The sequence below is a fragment of the Bison bison genome, unplaced genomic scaffold (genome assembly GCF_000754665.1).
Source record: "Bison bison bison isolate TAMUID 2011002044 unplaced genomic scaffold, Bison_UMD1.0 scf7180017864469, whole genome shotgun sequence".
In the NCBI taxonomy this organism is placed as follows: Eukaryota; Metazoa; Chordata; class Mammalia; order Artiodactyla; family Bovidae; genus Bison; species Bison bison.
The window spans coordinates 3054817-3077299 of NW_011495030.1; the positions used below are offsets into that span (position 1 = coordinate 3054817).

Below are 22483 nucleotides of genomic sequence, written 5' to 3' on the forward strand. Positions count from 1 at the left end.
CTGCTGCTGCTTTCTTGGAATACAGAGTTAAGGTTAAAGATGCAAAATCCAGGTAGATACAACTTTGGTTCTCTATTCCTGAAGAAAAAAATCTCATTTTGTCTTAATAATAAAAATGCAGTGTGCTTATGATAAACTGTCCATCAACAAAAGGAATCAAAACTCTCAGAAGGGCCTGAAAACAGTGTTAGTTGCTCAGCTGTATCTGACTCTTTGCGACCCCATGGACTGTAGCCTCTGTCCATGGAATTCTCCAGGCAAGACTACTGGAGTGGGTAGCCATTTTCTTCTCCAGGAGATCTTCCTGACTCAGGAATCAAACCTGGATTGTCCACATTGCAGGCAGATTCTTGACAGTCTGAGCCACCAGGGAAGCCCCTAAAAGTGTCTATGAAGACCTTATTTATGCACTCCTTTTTGTATAGTATCTCATACAGTGTCATGCATAATTCAGTTGTTAAATATAATTTTTATATTTAAGATATTAATTTAAAAATATTGGGGGTTTTATGTGCTCTAAGAACAAAATCTGTTATCTATTAGAGCAACTATTACTCTAAAATGGGAAGCAAAGTGCCAGCTCAGTGATTCTCAAACTTTTATGTGCTTAGAATCACCTGGAGCAATTGTTAAACAGATTCCTGGGTCCTAGCCCCAGAGTTTCTAATTTTGTTGATCTGGGAAGGGGGAGCCCAAGAACCTGCGTGTCTAAAAAGTGCTAGATGATGCTGATGCTGCAGGCCTGAGGACCATATGCTTGCTCCTGGTGCCCAGCAACGGTTGGCTCTGTTGACTGGACAGCATGAGTAGAAGAGACCAGCCAGGATGGAACACCCTGCTCTTTGTACACCCATCTTTGCTGTAACTGCTCTAGTACCCTAACTCACTGCCAGCCATCCTTCCACAAAAGGCCTCAAAAACAACAAAAAAATAAGGTTGAAAGTTTTGAGAAGAGGCCCTAGAAGACCATGAGAATTAGAATATTCTGTAAACACATTTCATAGAATTTGAGCCTAACAGAACATACCAAAAGATTAAGATAAACTCATGACCTCCTGACTAATACATACATTTTTGAATGATAGACTGTTAAAAAACAAACACAAAGGACAATTTCCAGCTACAGAGAGAATAACAGTGTCATGAACAGACAGGATTATATCTTAGGTCTTGGGGTTGTCCATATTCTGCATGAAAACTAGTTCTCATAACTGCAAGGGAAACAGAGAAAGGCAAACTTCTAATCTTTCATAGACCAACTTTGTTCTTCAGCTAAGGGATTTAAAGCAAAATAAGGCACAGATGAACCTATCTGCAGGGCAAGAATAGAGATGCAGAGAATGGACATGTGGACACGGGAAGAAGAGAAGTGGGGCACAAACTGGGAAACCGGGATTGACGTGTATACACCACCATGTGTGAAACAGCTAGCTAGCGGGAACCCACTGCAGAGCACAGGAAGCTCAGCTCAGTGCTCGGTGATGACCTAGATGGGTGGCGGAGGATGCGAGGGAGGGGAAGTATGTATACAGATAGCTGATATACTTTACTGTACAGTAGAAAGTAACAAAACATTGGTAGAGCAATTATACTCCAATTTAAAAAACAATGCTGAGATGATAAATTTTAAAAGAATGAGGCTGTGTGGGTTTCTAGCTGACTTTCTTTTATTTATGTGCTCTGTTGTGACTACATGGACACACTCATCCAAAGGTTTTATTTCTAGGAAGTTGATGCCTGGACAAAGAAATAAATTTAAGAACCATTTCCCTGAAGATTTTTAAAGACAATGAAAACATGGAGAGGAAAAGTGTCACCCAACCATTCTCACTCAAGCCTAGCAATAATTGATAATAAAATTGGCTTATTTTAGAAAGAAATATTTACTTTAAAATAAATGACAAGTCAATCCTTGTAGCCACAAAGACAATATAATTGTTTCCAAACCCCTAAGTTGAGTATCTATTTTCTTTCTTTGAAAAGTCCTGTCAGTGGTAGTGACATTTCCAATTTAATAGTGAATACTTCTCTTCTTATATTAACTGAGCATTAGACTTTTAAATTATTTGTTTTATTTTGGTATAGCATGCATAATATAAATTTGCCATCTTACCCATTTTTAAACATATACTTATGTGGCATTATGTCCATTAACACTGTTGTGTAACCATCACTATCATCCATCTCAGATTTATTTAATTGATTTATCCCCCCCAGTATGGGGCTTCCTAGGTGGCACTAGTGGTTAAAAAAAAAAAAAAAAAAACTCAACTGCCAATACAGGAGACACTAAGAGATGTGAGTTTGATCCCAGGGTTGGGAAGATCCCTTGGAGGAGGACATAGCAACCTACTCCAGTATTCTTGCCTGGGAAATCCTATGCACAGAGGAGCCTGGTGGGCTACAGTCCATAAAGTCACAAAGAATCAGACATGACTGAAGTGACTTGGCACATTAGCATGCATATGATAAAGTTAGAGGTGACATGTATGGGTAACTTGGGTGTCTTTTCAAATATGCTGTCAAAATAGGGGAATTCCCTTAAGTTTTCTGGAGGAGAGTTAAAAGAGGAAACACATGAGAATATTCAGATAGCAGAACCAATTACGGGTTCCCCAACTCATTTCTTAAATTAGGGCTACAGCAAAAACTTGGCACCATCTGCTGCGTCTCAAGTGCCCTCTTTTTCTAAACCTATGCAGACATCACTCTGTGATTACTCTAGTCCTTTCCCACTGAATTTCAAAGTCTTTCTCCATACGGTCTTTCAGGCATTATTACAACTAATTAATTACAGCTGACCCACAGGATGACCTCTATCTACCATCTGCTATAAAAATGCAGGCTATGTTAAAAAAAATGCAAGCCATTTAATGCAACCGAAAGTAATAATTGGATTACTTTTGGGCACACCAAAGGTCCAACATGAACACCAGTACATAATGTACACGTGCATTGGTAGAAAAGTCTTGTACCAGTAGAAAAGTCTTCAATATGGGGATGTCACAGGAAAGGTTCCTTAGCATGGAAATATCACAATAAATAATGTTCTTACCTGGGCAGGAACACACTTTCCACCACATAAAAATCTTGCATGAGAACATCTCGGTCTGGCTTGGAGGTGAGATTACCCACTGTGTATCCTATTCCCAGCTGAATAGCACCTTTGATGGCAGATGATGCAGTCTGCAGGGAAAACAAGGATTTCAGAGTTAGCCTCGGTAGTCGGGACCTTGTTCAATGTCACAAGTAGCAAAAACAGGAGAGTGAGGTTAGATTTCTTCTCTTGTTTCTAAGCAACAAGGAAGCTCGGTTTAGAAAGATGACAGGATGCTTCTTTTGATGGAGAATCCTTTCCAAACATCAAGGACCCTTCTTCCATGAAATGATTTTGGTGGTTATCTTTCCTGTAAATGTTCCCAAGGTCAATTACCATCCAAAATTTCCATCTTTCTTTTATTAAGAACTGAGAAACTTTTAACATATAGCATTGTAATTTCTACCAAAGGATAATTGGCACAGTCACATTTTTAAAAAGTCAGAAGTTCTGTAACATACCTATGGATCAGGAAGAGTATTTTGGCTTCATAAGAAATGAGAGAGTAAAAAATAATTTCAGCCTTTGGAATATATAAAATTTAATTAAAAAATTGCTTACTAGTCTTGGCAAGGGTCCATAATCAAAATTTCCTTCACTGATCTATAATAAAACACAGAGTTTTGGAACCTCAATATTTCAAATTTACTGCTCTTCTAATATTATTACACAGTTAAACTGACAATGTTAACTTAGAGGAATGACATATATATTTGTGTGTGTGCACATGTGTGAATGTATATATAAACAGTTTTAACCAACATAATAGGAAAAATAGAATAACTTAATTTAGGAAAATCAGAATACATTCTTCTTAATGATGCAAGTGTGGCATTTTTTTTTTTTTTTTTATGCCTTGCAATGTTTAATATAGTACACACTGGGACAGAAGAGCCTGGCAGGTTACAGTCTATTGGTTGCATAGAGTCCGACACAACAGAGCAATTATCACTCAGACAATAGGAATTAAATAAATACTTAAATCACTGGTTCTCAGCCAGGGGCATTTGACACTGGAGACATTTTTTAGTTGTCATAACCAGTGGCGGTAGAGCTACTGGCATCTAGTGGGTAGAGGTCAGGAATGCTGTTACAGCATCCCACAATGCACAGGACAGCTTCTCATAACAACAAATTATCAAGCCCCAAATATTAGTGCTGAGGCTGAGAAACCATGCCTTAAAATGAAGGTAATAAAAATCACCTGCTTAATATAAAATATTCTTTTTGAGTTAACATTTTCACTTAGCAAGTCCAAGACCCATCTCTATCTTCCCAGATGCTGCTTTTTTTAAAAAAAATTTCTTCATGCTTTTAACATCAAAAAAATCTCTCTTCTTGAAAAATGTATCCTCTTGATTTCTATGATAGAACACAGTCCTGTGTCCATGTCTACCTTTTCTGATGGTCTCTCATTTCTTCACTAAATTCTCATATTTTGTTTGCTATAATTGCTGTGTCCCTAAAAGTTGGATCCTTGATTCTCAAATTTCCTTAGTTATGCAGACGATCATCCATTCATTCCTAATGGTTTCAAATACTGGCTCCATGCATATGACTCTCAGAACCTACTTGCATACTGTTTTATCATCACAAACACAGTACACGTGGCACCAAACCATTATCTTACAACCAACCCCCCACCTCTAAGCCTGGTGTCCCTCTCCCTAAGCTCTATAATCCTGTCACTGAAGGGTGAACCCCAAGCAAACCACATCTTGCGCAGGGCTGGGTCCCCAGGAAATATTTGCTGACTGGGCCTGAAATGGTCACGGTCATTCACACGGCTCAGTCACTTCCACTATACAATCAGTAACCCTCACTATCCCATGGAGTCATCGTTCAATCGCACTGCTTATTTCACTGCAAATATTATACCAGCCTTAGTGTGAGGACAACTATAATATCTATCCCCTTCCGTGCAGTTAAGAGAACATCCTGGAGCTTTTCTTCTTTACATATGCCTTTTTACTTACGATCCCAGAGCAGCAAGATGGCAAAAGACTGAGAGTCAAGCCCAAATAGTGCAACTAGTGCTTCAAAAACAAAAAGCTGCTATTTTAATCTTCCCACTGTGAGCTCAGCAATGCCACCAGTTGGCATCAGTGACCTTTTGTACTGATAGCTCTGACTTCTGAAGGCTGAAATGAATTTTTCTCATTTTAACCTCACATAAAAATTCAAAAGGTTTCTCTTCTCCTATCCATCACACAGGGCAATATGGCACAGGACGTGACATCAGCATTTCCAGAAGACACGTACAGTCTGAAACTTTCTATTCCAGGTCTATCAACAGAAGCACACACTCTCAAACTGTTTTTCCTTCCCTTTACCACACCCCTGACTCTGCTTCCAGAAATAACCTGTATTTCTGCTTAATTCAGTCATTTAGTGTGCTTCTTGGACTGGAACACATGTGAAACATGGAATGCCCAATTCCTTGTTAACCACCCGTCAGTCTTATCCCGGAGAAAGCAATGGCACCTCACTCCAGTACTCTTGCCTGGACAATCCCATGAACGGAGGAGCCTGGTAGGCTGCGGTCCATGGGGTCGCTAAGAGTCAGACACGACTGAGCATCTTCACTTTCACTTTTCACTTTCATGCACTGGAGAAGGAAATGGCAACCCACTTCAGTGTTCTTGCCTGGAGAATCCCAGGGACAGGGGAGCCTGGTGGGCTGCCGTCTATGGGGTCACACAGAGTCAGACACGACTGAAGCGACTTAGCAGCAGCAGTCTTATCCCACCCCCAGTAACAGAAGGTGGTCAAAGTTGCAGCAGTCTATATCTGGTATTTGCAAATATTAGAAAGTCTGAGAATCACTGGGTCATTTGTTAAAATGGACCAAAAGCACAACTATGGAGACGGTAAGAAGATCAGTGCTTGCCTGGGGGTTGTGGAGGGGAAGTGGAGCACAGAGGATTTTCGGGGCAGGGAAAGCACTCTGCACAATTCCTTTATGATGGTGTGTCATGCACGCTTCTTCGTGTTTCTTTGTGACTCCATGGACTATAGCCCACCAGGCTTCTCTGTCCATGGACTTTTCCAGGCAAGAATACTGTTGTGGGTTGCCATTTCCTTCTCCAGGGGCTCTTCCTGACCCAGGAAGAGCTCTTGTCGAACCCACATCCCTTGAGTCTCCTGCATTGTCAGGCGGGTTCTTTACCACTGAGCCACCTGGCAAGTCCACTTTTATGATGGATACACATAATTATGAATTTGTCTAAACCCATAAAATGTACTCCATCAAAAGTGAGCCAGAATATAAACTGTGGACTTGGCTGATTATGATGTGTCCATGTAGGTTCATCAGTTGTAACAGTGAACCACTCTGGTGGGGGATGTTGACAATGGGCAGGCTGTGCATGTGTGGGTACAGGGGGTGATAGGAAATTTCTGTATCTTCCTCTCAAGTTTTTTGTTAACCTAAAACTGCTCTAAAGAACAAATCTTAAAAAAAAAAATGTCAGCAAGCACTGAAAAACGAGAACCAAAGTGACTTATGGATTGCATCTCCAGAATTTCTGACTCGGAAAGTCTGCAGTGAGGCTCAAAAATTTGCTCTTGCTCTAAGGAGCATCAAGAAACTTTTTTCTCCTACGGTATAAGATTGAATTTTGAGTTCCTGAAGGAATAAGATTTTGGAAAGGAGCTCACTGACATCTGTTTAAATAAAAAAATCAGACTTATAACAATACTATTACTTTCTTTTCATGCTCCTTAAAATTCAAGTTCTCTGAAGATAGAAATAAGAGAAGTCTTAATAAAAGTGAATGTTTTTTATCAACTATTTGTGCCAGGGACTTGACATATGGATAACAACAATAATAATCACAATCAATCATAATTATGGCATATACTTAAAGAGTGTTTACTGAAAACACTCTATGAGGCAATCACTATTCTAAGTGCTTTTGGTTATATTAACTCTTCTATCCTCACAATAACCCTGTGAGGTAGGTACTATTATTATCTTCTTTTTTTAAATTTAAATTTATTTATTTTAATTAGAGGCTAATTACTTTACAATATTGTATTGGTTTTGCCATACATCAACATGAATCCGCCACGGGTGTACACGTGTTCCCAATCCTGAACCCCCCTCATTTTACTGATTCAAGTAGGTGTAGTTACTTATGCGAGGTCACGTGGCTAGCAAAGAGGTGGAGCTGGGACTTGTACCTGGCAAGTTTGGCTCCACAGTCCAGATCCAGGTTATAAACAAGTACTGTGCTGCCTCTAACATCAGAATCTCTGACCTCATTTAACCCTTTCAAGGACACCAAAGAGAGGGAGAATCACACCCATTTTACAGGGGGATTTAAAGCTGAGCAAGGTTATATGACTGCTTCTCTCACATTGTTAGCACATGGCAGAGTCTGCCTGCAAAGCCCATGCCACTTCCCTGTCTGTTTTTTTCAAAATGAGTCTAGAACCAAAGTTAGAAGCTCTCTTTTAAGCCTGGCTGACCTCAGCAAAGGAAGCAGCTCTGTGGGAGCCATGCCTTTTGATGAAATAGGGATAAAATATTTTATTTGCTACTAATCATACTCAATCATGGGTGAGCCTAAAAGAAACCTGTAAACCACCTGGTAAACCGGTATGAACATCTCTGTTAAAGTCACTACTAATAACATGGAGATACAAACAAAAGGAGATATTTTGCTGCCGGGGAGGATGGCTACCTCTGGCTACCTCAGGGTTTCTTCCTCCCCATCTCTGTGTAAAATTAAATGCTTTAGCATAGATGCATTGGGTATAATTAAAAAGCATCCTGATTATTTCATGGATATGTCTGATTGCACTGTGGCATGTGGTTTTCTAAGTCACCAGCAATAATGGCCGCATCATCTGACATTTTCCTATTGGACATTAGGCACAGGGACCAAGATGGGAGAAAGAACAGTATTTTCTGACACAGTCACTCTTGAGCAAGATGTGTTTTAAAGTTACAAAAACACTTAGAAATGCTAATGGGAGGGTTTCTGATTAGCAGACCAGTAAATCATGATGACTAAGAACCTGCTCTGTGTACTGCAGGTTTCTCTTCTTCTAGAACCAGCAGTTCTTTGCTTGTAAATTCGATGAGTTAGCAGCTTCAAACACACACACGTGGTCCATCCAATTTTCTGTGTGGCTTTGCATATGCTCTAAACATGTTGATGGCACCCCACTCCAGTACTCTTGCCTGGAGAATCCCATGGATGGAGGAGCCTGGTGGGCTGCAGTCCATGGGGTCGCTAAGAGTAGGACACACCGAGCAACTTCACTTTCACGTTTCACTTTCATGCATTGGAGGAGGAAATGGCAGCCCACTCCAGTGTTCTTGCCTGGAGAATCCCAGGGACGGGGGAGCCTGGTGGGCTACTGTCTATGGGGTCGCACAGAGTCGGACACGACTGAAGCGACTTAGCAGCAGTAGCAGCAGCAAACACATTGATATGTAACTATTTCCCCTCTGTGCTCGGTGGTGTCTGACTCTTTGCAGCCTCATAGACTGTAGACCACCAGGCTCCTCTGTCCATGGGATTCTCCAGGCAAGAATAATAGAATGGGGTGCCATTTCCTCCTCCAGGGGATCTTCCCAACCCAGGGATCAAAACTCACATCCCTTGAAACCCCTGCATTGACAGGTAGATTCTTTACTACTAGCGTCACGGAAACACATAGGTTCAGATTTCAGAATACAGACAAACAGAGTCTACGTTTAATTCAGGACTTTTCAAGGGCTAAGTAGAGGCAACATATTGTATGGATATTACAAACACCTCTAAAGCATGTGATATTTGGAGAAAGAACCAGCTAATACCACAAAAGCAAATCGCATATATTTACATTCATGGCTCTTTACTACCCAAATCTGTTCAGGGATGATGGTAATACTAAAAGGAAAATTAATGTCAGCTTGTATTAGATAATATGCTATGGTTTTTACAATACTACCTTCTAATGACTGCATTTGATTGTCACAATTGTTATGTAGGTAGGTAGGGCTTTAATGCCCATTTTATAAAGAAACTTCGAGAGATTAACTTGACCTAAATCCCTTGGCCAAGTATGTGATAACGCCACGAATGATACTCTGGTCTACAAGGCACCAGTTCAATGTCCTACCAGTGTGTACTGCTTTACCGGCCTCCATTCTCTGTGCAGGAGATGGATCTGACTGAAGCTGAGAAGTACTTGAACAAAGAGATGATAATGATGATTACTATCAATGAGACTAAACGTCCATGCAAACCTGCTATTAGGGGAGCAATGATCCTGACAATGGTAAGATTTTAATGATTTTACATTGGTTACAGGAAACTGCTTTCTATAGCATATTGTCTATGAAATTAGATCACTTAATATGCAATCTGATATCACTGGTTTTAAAAGCAAGTACTAAAACATCTCAAGTCAACATTTCTCTCCACCTCAGGTGATCTGATGGCCTAATTATAGGATTATAGACAATATACATGATGCCAGAGTGATTTTTTTCTCCCAAAGTTCAAACTTTTTATTTTGTATTGGATTGGGGTATAGCCATTTAACAATGTTGTGATAGTTTCAGGTAAACAGTGAAGGGACTCAGCCATGCATATAGATGTATCCATTCTCTCCTAAACCCCTCTCCCACCCAGGCTGCCACATAACACTGAGCAGAGTTCCCTGTACTACATAGTAGGTCCTTGCTGGTTATCCATTTTAAATATAGCAGAGTGTACATGATCTTCACAAAGTCCCTAACTATCTCAGAATAATTTTTTTTCTTTAAGTACAGATCTAATCTTGTCACCACCTTGCTTGAAAACTAACGGGTGTGTAGTATCCTCACCACAGGATTAACTCCAAATATCTTAGCTTGACATGGAAACCTCCTTCCCAGCCTCAAACTGAGTCCTGTACCCTAACATATAAAAGATTCTAGGGACTTTCCTGGTGGTCCAGTGGTTAAGAATCCGCCTTGCAATGCAGGGGATGTGGGTTCAATCCCTGGTTAGGGAACTAAGATCCCACAAACTGTGGGCAATTAAGCCCATGCGCCACAACTACCGAGCCTGTGTGCCACAACTAAGACTCGACACCACCAAATTAACAAACAAACAAACATCTTTTTAAAAGATTCTAAACACACACTCTATCCTTTGAGCAAGATAACCTTACAGGTCCATGGACCCCGAACAACTGCATGTGAAATTTTCTGCTGTGTGCATTTTTCCCAAGGAGGAGGTCCAATGCTTTCTCTTTTTCTCACAAGATATAATTTCCCAAAACCACAAATGTGGAGATTAGTTCTAAATCAGAGATGTACACTGACAAGCACCTTAAACCAGGACGTTAGAAAATGGTTCAAGGATAAGGTGTCCATATGTGAGTGGATTTATCTCTGGGCTTTCTATTTTGTTCTATTGATCTATATTTCTGTCTTTGTGCCAGTACCATACTGTCTTGATAACTGTGGCTTTGTAGTAGAGCCTGACAAAGGAGGCAAGAATATACAATGGATTAAAGACAATCTCTTTAACAAGTGGTGCTGGGAAAACTGGTCAACCACTTGTAAAAGAATGAAACTAGAGCACTTTCTAATACCATACACAAAAATAAACTCAACATGGATTAAAGATCTAAACGTAAGACCAGAAACTATAAAACTCATGGAGGAGAACATAGGCAAAACACTCTCCGACATACATCACAGCAGGATCCTCTATGACCCACCTCCCAGAATATTGGAAATAAAAGCAAAAATAAACAAATGGGACCTAATTAAACTTAAAAGCTTCTACACAACAAAGGAAACTATAAGCAAGGTGAAAAGACAGCCTTCAGAATGGGAGAAAATAATAGCAAATGAAGCAACAGACAAACAACTAATCTCAAAAATATACAAGCAACTCCTACAGCTCAATTCCAGAAAAATAAATGACCCAATCAAAAAATGGGCCCAAGAACTAAATAGACATTTCTCCAAAGAAGACATACAGATGGCTAACAAACACATGAAAAGATGCTCAACATCACTCATTATCAGAGAAATGCAAATCAAAACCACTATGAGGTACCATTTCACACCAGTCAGAATGGCTGTGATCCAAAAGTCTACAAGCAATAAATGCTGGAGAGGGTGTGGAGAAAAGGGAACCCTCTTACACTGTTGGTGGGAATGCAAACTAGTACAGCCACTATGGAGAACAGTGTGGAGATTCCTTAAAAAACTGGAAATAGAACTGCCTTATGATCCAGCAATCCCACTGCTGGGCATACACACTGAGGAAACCAGAATTGAAAGAGACACATGTACCCAAATGTTAATCGCAGCACTGTTTATAATAGCCAGGACATGGAAGCAACCTAGATGTCCATCAGCAGATGAATGGATAAGAAAGCGGTGGTACATATACACAATGGAGTATTACTCAGCCATTAAAAAGAATACATTTGAATCAGTTCTAATGAGGTGGATGAAACTGGAGCCTATTATACAGAGTGAAGTAAGCCAGAAAGAAAAACACCAATACAGTATACTAATGCATATATATGGAATTTAGAAAGATGGTAACAATAACCCTGTGTACGAGACAGCAGAAGAGACACTGATGTATAGAACAGTCTTATGGACTCTGGGGGAGAGGAAGAGGGTGGGAAGATTTGGGAGAATGGCATTGAAACATGTACAATACCATGTATGAAACAAGTTGCCAGTCCAGGTTTGATGCACGATACTGGATGCTTGGGGCTGGTGCACTGGGACGACCCAGAGGGATGGTATGAGGAGGGAGGAGGGAGGAGGGTTCAAGATGGGGAACACATGTATACCTGTGGCAGATTTATTTCGATATTTGGCAAAACTAATACAATATTGTAAAGTTTAAAAATAAAATAAAATAATAATAATAAAAAAAAAGAAAATGGTTCAGTAACACTTCTAAAGGGGGCGTCCCCCATGGCTCATGGCTTAGCAGTAAAAAAAAATCCACCTGTAATGCAGGAGATGCAGAAGACTTGGGTTCTATCCCTGCGCATTGGGAAGATCCTCAGGAGGAGGGCATCCTTCCAGTATTCTTGCCTGGAGAATTTCATGGACAGAGGATTACAGTCCATAGTGGGTTACAGTCCATGGGGTCGCAAAGAGTCAGACATGCCTGAAGTGACTGAGCACAACACCTCTAAAGAACGAGAGAAAACAACCCTTGTCTGGCTGAGGAGACCCTGCCACTCTCCTTCATTGCCACAGCTCAAGTCCAGTTCTGGGTTCTCTCTCCTGTTTCTGAACCTGAACTCAGGAAAGAAAGCAGAGATTTCTTATTTGTCCCAATGAGAGAATTAAGAAAAAAAGGACAGATTTCACAAAACTGACTGTAGGACTATGGAAATGGGATAGTTTGTGGACAGGCAAGCGGAATGTCTTCTGAAAGGAGGTGGGACCACCTCTTGCTATGGGTTCCTCAACCCATTTCTCCAGTCCCTCCTTGATTTGGTTTTCTACTGCTGCTGTATAAATGACCACAAACTTCATGTCTTCCAACAACACAATGTATTATCTCACAGTTTAGGAGATCAGAAATCCTAAAATTAAGGTGTTGAGAGGGCTGTGTCCCTTCTTCCTTGCCTTGTGGTCCCCTCCTCCATCTTCATAACAGCAGCGTCTTCAAATCTCTCTTAATCTCTCTCTGTCTCCCCTCTGCTTTTGTCTCACATCTCCTCCTCTGATTCTGACTCTCTAGCCTCTCTCTTACAAGAACCTCTGTGATTGCATTGGGCCCATCTGGATAGTTCAAGATCACTTCCCCAACAAGATCTTTAACTCAATCACACCTGCAAAGTCCCCTTTGCCATATAAAGTAACATATCACAGGCTCTAGGGATTAGGGCATGGCTGTCTTTTGGGGACCCATGATTCTATATTCTACCCTCTATTTCAGGATAGACTTCAGAATTTTTTCCAGTGTTGCCTAGGTAAAGAGAAGAGCTCCCCTTAGAACTCCATTCAGTCACATGCTGTTCATTCATTTAGATCTTCATTCTCAAATATCTGAGAATTTTCTGTGACCTAAGCACTATGCTAGATGTTGGGGAAAGCATAAAAAAAAAAAAGTCCTGTTCTTGCTCTCATCAGAGTTTCTAGGTTAGTGAGTAAAAGAGATATTAAAGATAAGCATTCATAATAGGCAGTGATACAAATAACAGGGTGATGTGATTAGGCCAAAAGTGAGGAGATCCACTTTAGAATGGGGAAGAATTAGGAAAGGTCTAACAGAAAGCATACACAGTCTGAGACATGAAAGGTGAGAGCCAGTTGGCAGGTCATATCAACAGATGCTGGCTGTATGCCCATCACGTGCCAGGCACTCATCTACAAACTGGGGATACAGAAATGACCTGGCCTGAGTGCTTGCCCTCAAAGAACTGAAAGTCACATTAGGAGGTCAGGGGAATCAATTTCCAGGCATACAGAAACAGTTCAAGAAACTGAAAGCAAATCACTATAGATAAATTAAGGTGAGCATCAAAGAGAGCATCAGAATTGGAGGCTGCAAAGATGAGCTAAATCTAGGGCTGAGCCTCATAGATCCTGCTCAGGATCTGATGTGTTTCCATAAGGAAAGAGTTATAGTCTAACCTGAAAAACTTCACTCTGGCTGCCATGTGGAGAACAGACTAGAGAGAATATATGAGGAAAAGTGATTAGGAGGCAAGTGTCATGGTTCATGGGTTTGATTGCTGGGTCGGGAAGATCCCCTGGAGGAGGGCATGACAACCCACTCCAGTATTCTTGCCTGGAGAATCCCAGGGGCAGAGGAGCCTGGGAAGGGTCATGAAGAGTTGGACACGATTGAAACATCTTAGCACACATGCATGTGTCATGGTTCACATTGAGATGTGGATGTCTTAAGAGTAGGGTGATGAACAAGAAGATGGAAAGAAGAGTGGAATTTGTATATATTTTGAAGGGAAATAAACAGAACTTGCCATAAGCTAGAAATGAGGGAGAGAAGAGTACTGGAATGCCTTCTAGTGTTTTCCTTGAGCAGTGGAGAGGACTGAGGTTGCTTTACTGAGTTGGGAAGACTGAGGGAGGAACACATTTTGGGGGGCAGATTGAGTTCCACGTGAGATGCCGGTGAGACATCCAAATGATGTCAAGGTACAAATCTGGAGCTTAGAACAAAGGTTTGGGCTGAAATTTTGAATTTGAGTGTTTTCAGCATATAAATGGTATTGAAACCCAAAGGGCTGAATGAATAACCTTGGGAAAGAGAAGAGCAACTTGCCACAGCAACTTGAAGCCCATGAACTACAACCACCTTGCTCACTGCAAGTAGAGAAAAGCCTGCCAAGCAACAAAGACTCAGCACAGGGAAAAATGAATAAAATTATGAAAAAAAAAAGTCCAAGTACAGGTCAAGAATATTTGACAAAATTATTTGATAAACTCTAGTCAACTTATGCCTTTATTTAAACCATATTTTTAAAAATGTTCTATAACTTTAAAAAATATTACATTAAGAAAGCAAGATATAAAATACATACAACAAAATTTGAAAAACTCGCAAATGTTTTATACACATCCACAGAGGAAAGCAAGACAGGAAGGAAATATATCAAATTGTGCGATTATCTCTGGCTTGTGGGATGTTGGGTGACTTACTTTCAAGTCTTGTACTTCTCAGATTTTCTAAATTTTGTGTTACAGGTAAGAATGGAAATGTCCTTCCATGAAAGCATCTTTACTATGTTTATAAATACATTTTGAATGATGACAAAGGTATCTTTGGGATTTGCTATTTTATAATGGCTTCTTCCCTGGTGGCTCAGTGGTAAAGAATTTACCTGCCAATGCATAAAATGGGTTTGATTCCTGCACTGGGAACATCTCCTGGATTAGCAAATGGCAACCCACTTAAGTATTCTTGCCTGGTAAATACCATAGACAGAGGAACCTTGTAGGGTCATAAAAAAGTCAAACATGACTTAGTGACAACATTTTTTAAAATCTTATTTTCTTTAGGACAAAGCCTTCATGCTAGAAACCCATGTAACTATTATACTCTTATGAAAGTGAAAGGGAAAGTCACTCAGTCGTGTCCGACTCTCTGTGACCCCATGGACTGTACAGTCTATGGAACTCTCCAGATCAGAATACTGCAGTGGGTAGCCTTTCCCTTCCCCAGGAGATCTTCCCAACACAGGGATTGAATCCAGGTCTCCTGCCTTGCAGGGAGACTCGTTACCAGCTGAGCCACCAGGGAAACCCAAGAATATTGGAGTGGGTAGCCTATTCCTTCTCCAGTGGATCTTCCTGACCCAGGAATCAAACCAGGGTCTCCTGCATTGCAGGCAGGTTCTTTACCAGCTGAGCCACCAGGGAAGCCCATGACAATAGTCAGCACAGGAAATAACCAGTACTTCATAATAACTTTGTGTGCTGTGTGTTTAGTCACTCAGATGTGTCTGACTCTTTGTGACTCCATGGACTGCAGCCCACCAGGCTCCTCTGTCCATGGGGATTCTCCAGGCAAGAATACTGGAGTGGGTTGCCATGCCCTCCTCCAGATGATCTTCCCAACCCAGGATCAAACCCAGGTCCCCTGCATTGCAGGTGGATTCTTTACTGTCTGAGCTACCAGGGAAGCCCATACTCTTATGAAGTGTAATCATAATCAATTTTTTTTTTGTCACCCACTGTCCCCCTAAATTTATTCTGGGGTCAGGTCTTCCCTTGCCCTAAGGATGAAATTTCAGGCAAGTCTATGACCCCTCTGGTGACTCCCAGAATAAAATAGTCTGTCCTCTGTTCATATATATTCACAGATTAGTAAAAAATGGTCTCATGCAGATACCTGGTATGTCTAGCCCACTCATTAATAAAAGCCTTAAGTATACTGTTAGTAACCATCTCCCCTTCCCCCACCTGCCCTGGCATAAGCTGGTCACCAGCAGTGGGAAAGGTAGTGGGGAGCTTTTTCTCTATTCTGACTGATTGCCAGAGGAAGCAGAAAAGGTCTTACTTGAGGAGAGGGGTACAGTTCTAAGATGCCCCAGGCATTCAAGGCTCACCGGGTATATATGTAGCTCTCTCTCTATTGTGGGTTGCTTTCACAGGATCGACAATCACCCTCCAAATGACAGCTGCATTTCCCCTTTAGGGGAAGAACTCATCTCCTCTGACTGCTAGGTCCACATTGTTCCTCCAGGGCCTTACTTGAACAGGCTCAGTGATGACCACACAGCAGCTTTATCTCTAGTTCAGTGCCCTCAACTGGTCACATATCACTTATCCTGAAACCATGGGAATCAACAAACAGTCCCGCACCCTCCCTAAGAACCCTCTCTTAGCTTCGCTACCATCAGAGCAGCTGACCAACAATTCTCTTGTTCTTTGAATTTCCCAGAAAATACTACAGTCCACGGCATCCTCCAGGCTGCAGGGGTTGTATCACATGCATAGGGGTCTCACCGAAGCCCCCTGCACTCAGGCCTAAGATGACAGGCCAACCCTCCCCTAATACCTGCCCCACTGTGAGAGTAACTCATGACATATCAACAATCATTCCAAAATTCCTTTTCCAGTCTCTGCATTTCGCGTGGGCCAGCTAAGCTCTTTCACAGACTGTGGGGATTACTGAACTGGTCTTAGACCACTTCCTTCCCCAAGTTCCTTATGGTGGACTGGCACCCGACCTTGCAATGTAATTAAAAAGTCTTGCACCCTTTCAGCCTGTAGTATCCTCAACTAATTCACAGATCCTGCTGATAAAATGTGGGGGGGTAGGCGGTTTCCCTGGTGGCTCAGTGGTAAAGAATCTAAGAATCTGCCTGCCAATGCAGGAGACACGACTTGTTCCCTGACCTGAGAGGATCCCACATGCCACAGAGCAACTAGGTCTGTGCACCACAACTATTGATCCCGTGCTCTGGAGCGCAGGAGCTGCAACGTATGAGTCAAGGTGCCACAGCTACTGAAGCCCATGGGCTCTAGAGCCTGTGCTCCGTCTGCAACAAAAGAAGTCACTGAAATGAGAAGCCCGAGCACCACAACTAGAGAGTAGCCCCCTACGCTCCGCAACTAGAGAAAAGTCTGTGCAGCGACAAGACCCAGCACAGTCAGAAATAAGTGAGTAAGTAAGCAACTGATTTTTTTAAAAGTGAGGTTACGGTCAGTGGCATCAATTGGTTTCTCACTGTGTTCCTTTCCATTTGTCGTAAGACAGTCAGAGTCATCATTCTCGAGCTTTTTGTTTTGTTTTTATTATCACCCCCAGCATAAAAACCTTCATCTTTTCTCCCCACTATATGTAGAAGTGGACCTCGATTCCTTGTTTGGTCTTCAAATTTTCTACAATCTAATTCCTACTAGTGCTAATTGCAAAATACATAAACTCCAAGATGCTAATGTCAGTAAACAAACAAACAAGCAAACACACCCCTGAAATCTGGTGTCTTCATTCAACACAAGTTGATTTCTCAGTCAGGCACAGTCTACTGGGTATGTCCCTGACTGGGGCTCTGCTTCCCTCTGTTGAGTGGCATCCTGCATTCTTATGGCCCTATCCTCCCCTAGGGTCTCCAAATCCTGCAGCTGGCTGACAGGAGAAGCAGGAATGGTGCAGGAACACCCACTCTCCACTTCTGACTACCTTTGCCAGAGGTCATCGTGCAGGATATTTACCCCAGGTCTGCTCCTCAGCCTTTCTTCATTCAACTCTGTGTCCTGGGACATTCCCTGTACAACTGCATTAAAGCACTTCCTACCCTTCTGGCTTCTAATTGGGTTTGGCCAATGGATGCTTCCACAGAATATTGGAGAGGCTGGAGAGTGATGTCAGGGTTTGACTCAGACTGGTGTGTCCTTCTGAAGGTTATAGCTCCTCTCCTTTCTTGTGGACCTCTCCATATGGCTCCTATTCTAACTCCTAGAAACTGTACCCTTCTCTCAGGCCTAAGAGAGCTTACAGGGTAGACATGGGCCTTATGATACTACACTATCCCTTGTAGTTTCCTTACTCACTCCTGCATCTTGGCAAACAGTGCCTTTCTTAAACTCCCTTCAAATGATCTAACTGGAGTCTGCCATCCATTTATTATCAGATCCTCTAGCTAAAGATGGGTTTCCCAGGTGGCTCAGTGGAAAAGAATCCGCCCGCCAAGCAGGAGACCTGAGTTCGATCCCTGGGTTGGGAAGAACCCCTGGGGGAGGAAATGGCAACCCACTCCAGTATTCTTGCCTGGGAAATCCCAAAAACAGAGCAGCCTGGTGGGCTACAGTCCAGGGGCCACAAAGAGTTGGACATGAGTGAGTGTGCACACATGCACACTTTGTCGTTGTGGAGTCACTAAAAGTAATGCTCAACTCTTTGCGACCCCATGGACTGTAGCCTGCCAGCCTTCTCTGTCCATGGGATCTCCTAGGCAAGAATACTGGAGTGGGTTGTCATTTCCTTCTCCAGGGGATCTTCCCAACTCAGGGATCAAACCCAAGTCTCCTGTTTGGCAGGCGGATTCTTTACCACTGAGCCACCAGGGAAGCCCCAAGATAATGAGCCACTCGTAGTTGATTAGCAAGGATGAACCACATGGCCTCACCAAGACACAAGAAGAGCTGGCTTTGCTGCTGCTTTCCAGGTCCTGCTTTGCTATGGAAGAGGGAACACAAATTCCGGTGGACAACTTGCTGTTTAGGCTGCACAACACAGTCTTGACAGTCTTTGCACAAATCTACATCTTCAATTGAATTTTCCTGCTAACTTGCTATGTGATTCCTGGTCTCAACCCACGCCGATTCCCGTCTTCAATGTTGTCCCCATCTTCCTTTGCTCCCCGTTGAGTCTTCCAGGTCCAGCTCTCCATTAGTCTCTGCACACAGTGTCTGCTGGCCCAGCAGCTAGACACGACTACTCTCCTCTCCCAGTACGAGTGGTTTCATACTTTGGGTGTACTGTTACTTTCATGGCTGGCAACTACTTTTCTGATATAATTTCTGCAGTCATTGACATTTTCAAAAACAAGAATGCTGGAGCACCATTATAATGATGTCCTCCGCTGTGCCTGCATGGACCTTCTACGTGGTGAAATTGCCTTATAACAAGGTCATTCTGACACATTAGGCACTCAACAACTTTGGAAGAAGCCCAAGACAGATATACTTTCTGTGTAATTTTTCCTTATTGCTAAGCAGCCGTTATAACAAGATCCCAGTGTATTCACCTGTTTGAAGAAAGGTTCGATTCTCTAAATATGCTAGAAAAGGCAGAACAAAGAGCACTTAATTTCGTGTTCTCTTGTAAATGATCTTCCCCTCATTTATATGATTGGCAGTGAAGCACATACTCTCACTGGAATGGAAAAGCATATTAAGCAAACATTTCTCATTAACAGAAAAATACTATACTCAAGGTGTTCAGCAGTGGCAAATTATGCACACTTAATTGCCCTTAAAAGAGACATGCCATCAACTGTAGATGAAATTTTTGATTTAGGACAGAATGGCATTATGAATGCTGCTATATTAGTCTTTCAGAAATATTACAGTGTAGACTGAGATATTCATCATAAATGTGACACAATGCAAGTACCCTCAATGCTACACTGAACACTTGGGAAACAAGCTTCACTTGTTTGTATATTCAAACAAAAACAGTATTTACTTGATGCAAATACAAATTTAGGTTCAATAAATAAAAATAACAAAGGATTGGATTTTCATCCTCCTAGAATCAGAAACACCTCGGGTCTCGAGTATTATATTTCCTGGTAAGGGGGGGTGTCAATTTTAAAGAGAAGCTATTACATCAGCGCTAAGCACTGTTTGTGGGGAAACAACACAATGCTTATGGCAGATGTTGCTAGCTGTCCCCAGTATCCATTCACCCCTCTTGTTTAGAAGTTTTTCTCAGTAAGGGTTGATTTTCGTCCTCCAGAAGACATGGAACAGTGTCTGGAGACGATTTTAGCTGTCACAACTAGGGAGTGTTACTGACATCTATTGGATAGAGACCAGGGATACTGGTCCTACAACGCACTGGAGAGTTCCCACAACAAAGAGTTAGCCAGTCCCAAACGCCAACAGTGATAAGATTGAGAACCCCTGTTATATGGTAAAAGAAACTTGGATTAGGTAGTTGTTAGGTTCTCTCGCAGATAGGTGTAGTCACGTGTCTCATTTCTGACCACTGAGATGTGAGAGAAAATGATGTGACCAACTTCCCAGTCACATAGTTAACACGGAGGAGAATGTTCTCTGCAGCTGTGATGGCCAGAGCCTAAGCAGCCCTGATTGATCTTATTTGGAAGCTGTACATTGAGGACAACAGAAAAACAAGATTGAAACCTGGGCACCTGTGACTCTGAAGAGGTGGTAAATTACCTCTGAACTGTTACTTGAGAGAGAAACAAACTTCAACTTTGCTTAAGTCACAGTTACTCAGGTTCTTGCCTTTACACGTAGCTGAACCTATACTCCAAGCACTTATCAATGAACATACGACCAAATGGTCTTTAGCTGAAAAGTGACGCAGACTCAGAGATAACTCAAACTGAAAGAGAAATGTCTGTACAGATAGCATTGCTTAATTAAAAAAAAAAAAAAATTGTAGCCCACACTCACTGAACAAAAGTCAGACAACTCTTAACTACAGAAATCAAAACACAAAAGTACCCTTTCTCAATCTCCCTCTTCAGAGTTAACTACTGTCACTTCTTTGGTATCTATCCTTCAGCACATCTTTTCTTTATAATAACACACTGAAAACATTAATATAAGCATATGTATATACATTAAAAAATTTTTAAATGGAATCTTATTATTCATGCTCTATTGCATTTTGTGTTTTTTTACACAATATCCTTCCATGTCTATCTATACAGATTCTCACTTTTAATGATTACACAGGTTTTCATAGTTTGTATGTAAACACAACTGCTTCAACTACTCTACTGGTAGACATTGGGGTTCTTATTCTCTCTTTTTAATGGCAAAATATTTTGTAATGAACATCCTTGCTAAAATAACTTTGAACATTTCTTTCTTGCAGATTTCTGCAGCATTAATTCCAAGAAAAAGAACTGCTGAGTTAAAGGATATGCACATTTATTCTTTTGTTGGTACTGCCAAAATGCCCTCCAAAAGAAATTTCATTAAAAAAAAAAGACTTCATCAGTTTGTATACTCATCAACAGAAGAATGAATTTGGCATCAAACCTTCACCAACACTGTTATCATTAATACTGTTAATTTTTGTGACTCTTGCTGTTTTAGTTTCCATCTTCCTGATCATTAGTGAGGGAGACCCTCTTTGTGAGTTCCCTGTATTATGCACCTTTAATGTCATACTCTTCTTTCTGTTTTAGGTTACACATTACACACTAATAACATGCTCAATTATATTGTATCAGTTAAACTACATTTACAAAATAATCTCCCTGGAAACTCTAAAAAGAATAAGATTCCATCCCTGCTCTTCAGTATTTTTATTGTTGAACTTCAGATTCTCACAGGGCAACAACTACCGCTGCTCTTCGTCATCTACCAAATAGTTCTTCTTTGTTCCTTTTTGCTATAACAAAATTTTGCGCTTCTCTAGATAGCTTTTCCCGGAGAAGGCAATGGCACCCCACTCCAGTACTCTTGCCTGGAAAATCCCATGGATGGAGGAGCCTGGTGGGCTGCAGTCCATGGGGTCGCTACGAGTCAGACACGACTGAGCAACTTCACTTTCACCCACTGGAGAAGGAAATGGCAACCCACTGCAGTGTTGTTGCCTGGAGAATCCCAGGGAAGGGGGAGCCTGGTGGGCTGCCGTCTATGGGGTCGCACAGAGTCGGACACGACTGAAGTGACTTAGCAGCAGCAGTAGATAGCTTTTCCAATTTGAAGTAGTACTTCAGAAGAATTTATGCCCATATTCACAATTTTCAAAATGCTTCTTTGCAGTAACAAATAAGACATGTACTCCATAATCAGCTTGTAGGGACAGGGGATTCTTTTGGAGGAATATATACCAGCACCTGGGGGCTGTTTGGGAGGTTGAGAAACACACCTGTTCAGAGACAGATACAGAGAAACTGTAAAAGTGCGTGTTTAACTGTCCCTTCAGAGTCTTACATCCTGTTGTGAGATGCAATCAGGTCTCTGGAACTGGAATTGTATGCACATGAGGGTAGTATCTTTCTTACCAAATCTCTGCTTCATTCCATTTAGGGAGGAATAAACGGGGCACATTGAGACCGTGTCACCACTCTATTAGCTAGCTGGCATTTTTCTGGGAGTTCACTGTCCTCTGGGCTTCCTCCTGAGTGTGTCAGAGACATTTTCTCCTTTAGGTGCATGTTATCATCAGAACTACTCAACATAGAAGGTAATGATTTACCTAAGATCAAACTGGTTCAGAAAGACAA

At 41.6% G+C, this 22483-nt stretch overlaps 1 protein-coding gene across 9 annotated transcripts in view; it reads right to left on the bottom strand.

The window, feature by feature from the left end:
• Positions 1-22483, bottom strand: part of PIP5K1B (phosphatidylinositol-4-phosphate 5-kinase, type I, beta) — a 533355-nt gene that overhangs the window by 167845 nt on the left and 343027 nt on the right. For all 9 annotated transcript variants that reach the window (XM_010860667.1, XM_010860666.1, XM_010860662.1 and 6 more), the window contains one exon: positions 3056-3186. In XM_010860667.1, the coding sequence (XP_010858969.1) occupies positions 3056-3186 (131 nt within the window). The remainder of the gene's footprint in view (positions 1-3055; positions 3187-22483) is intronic.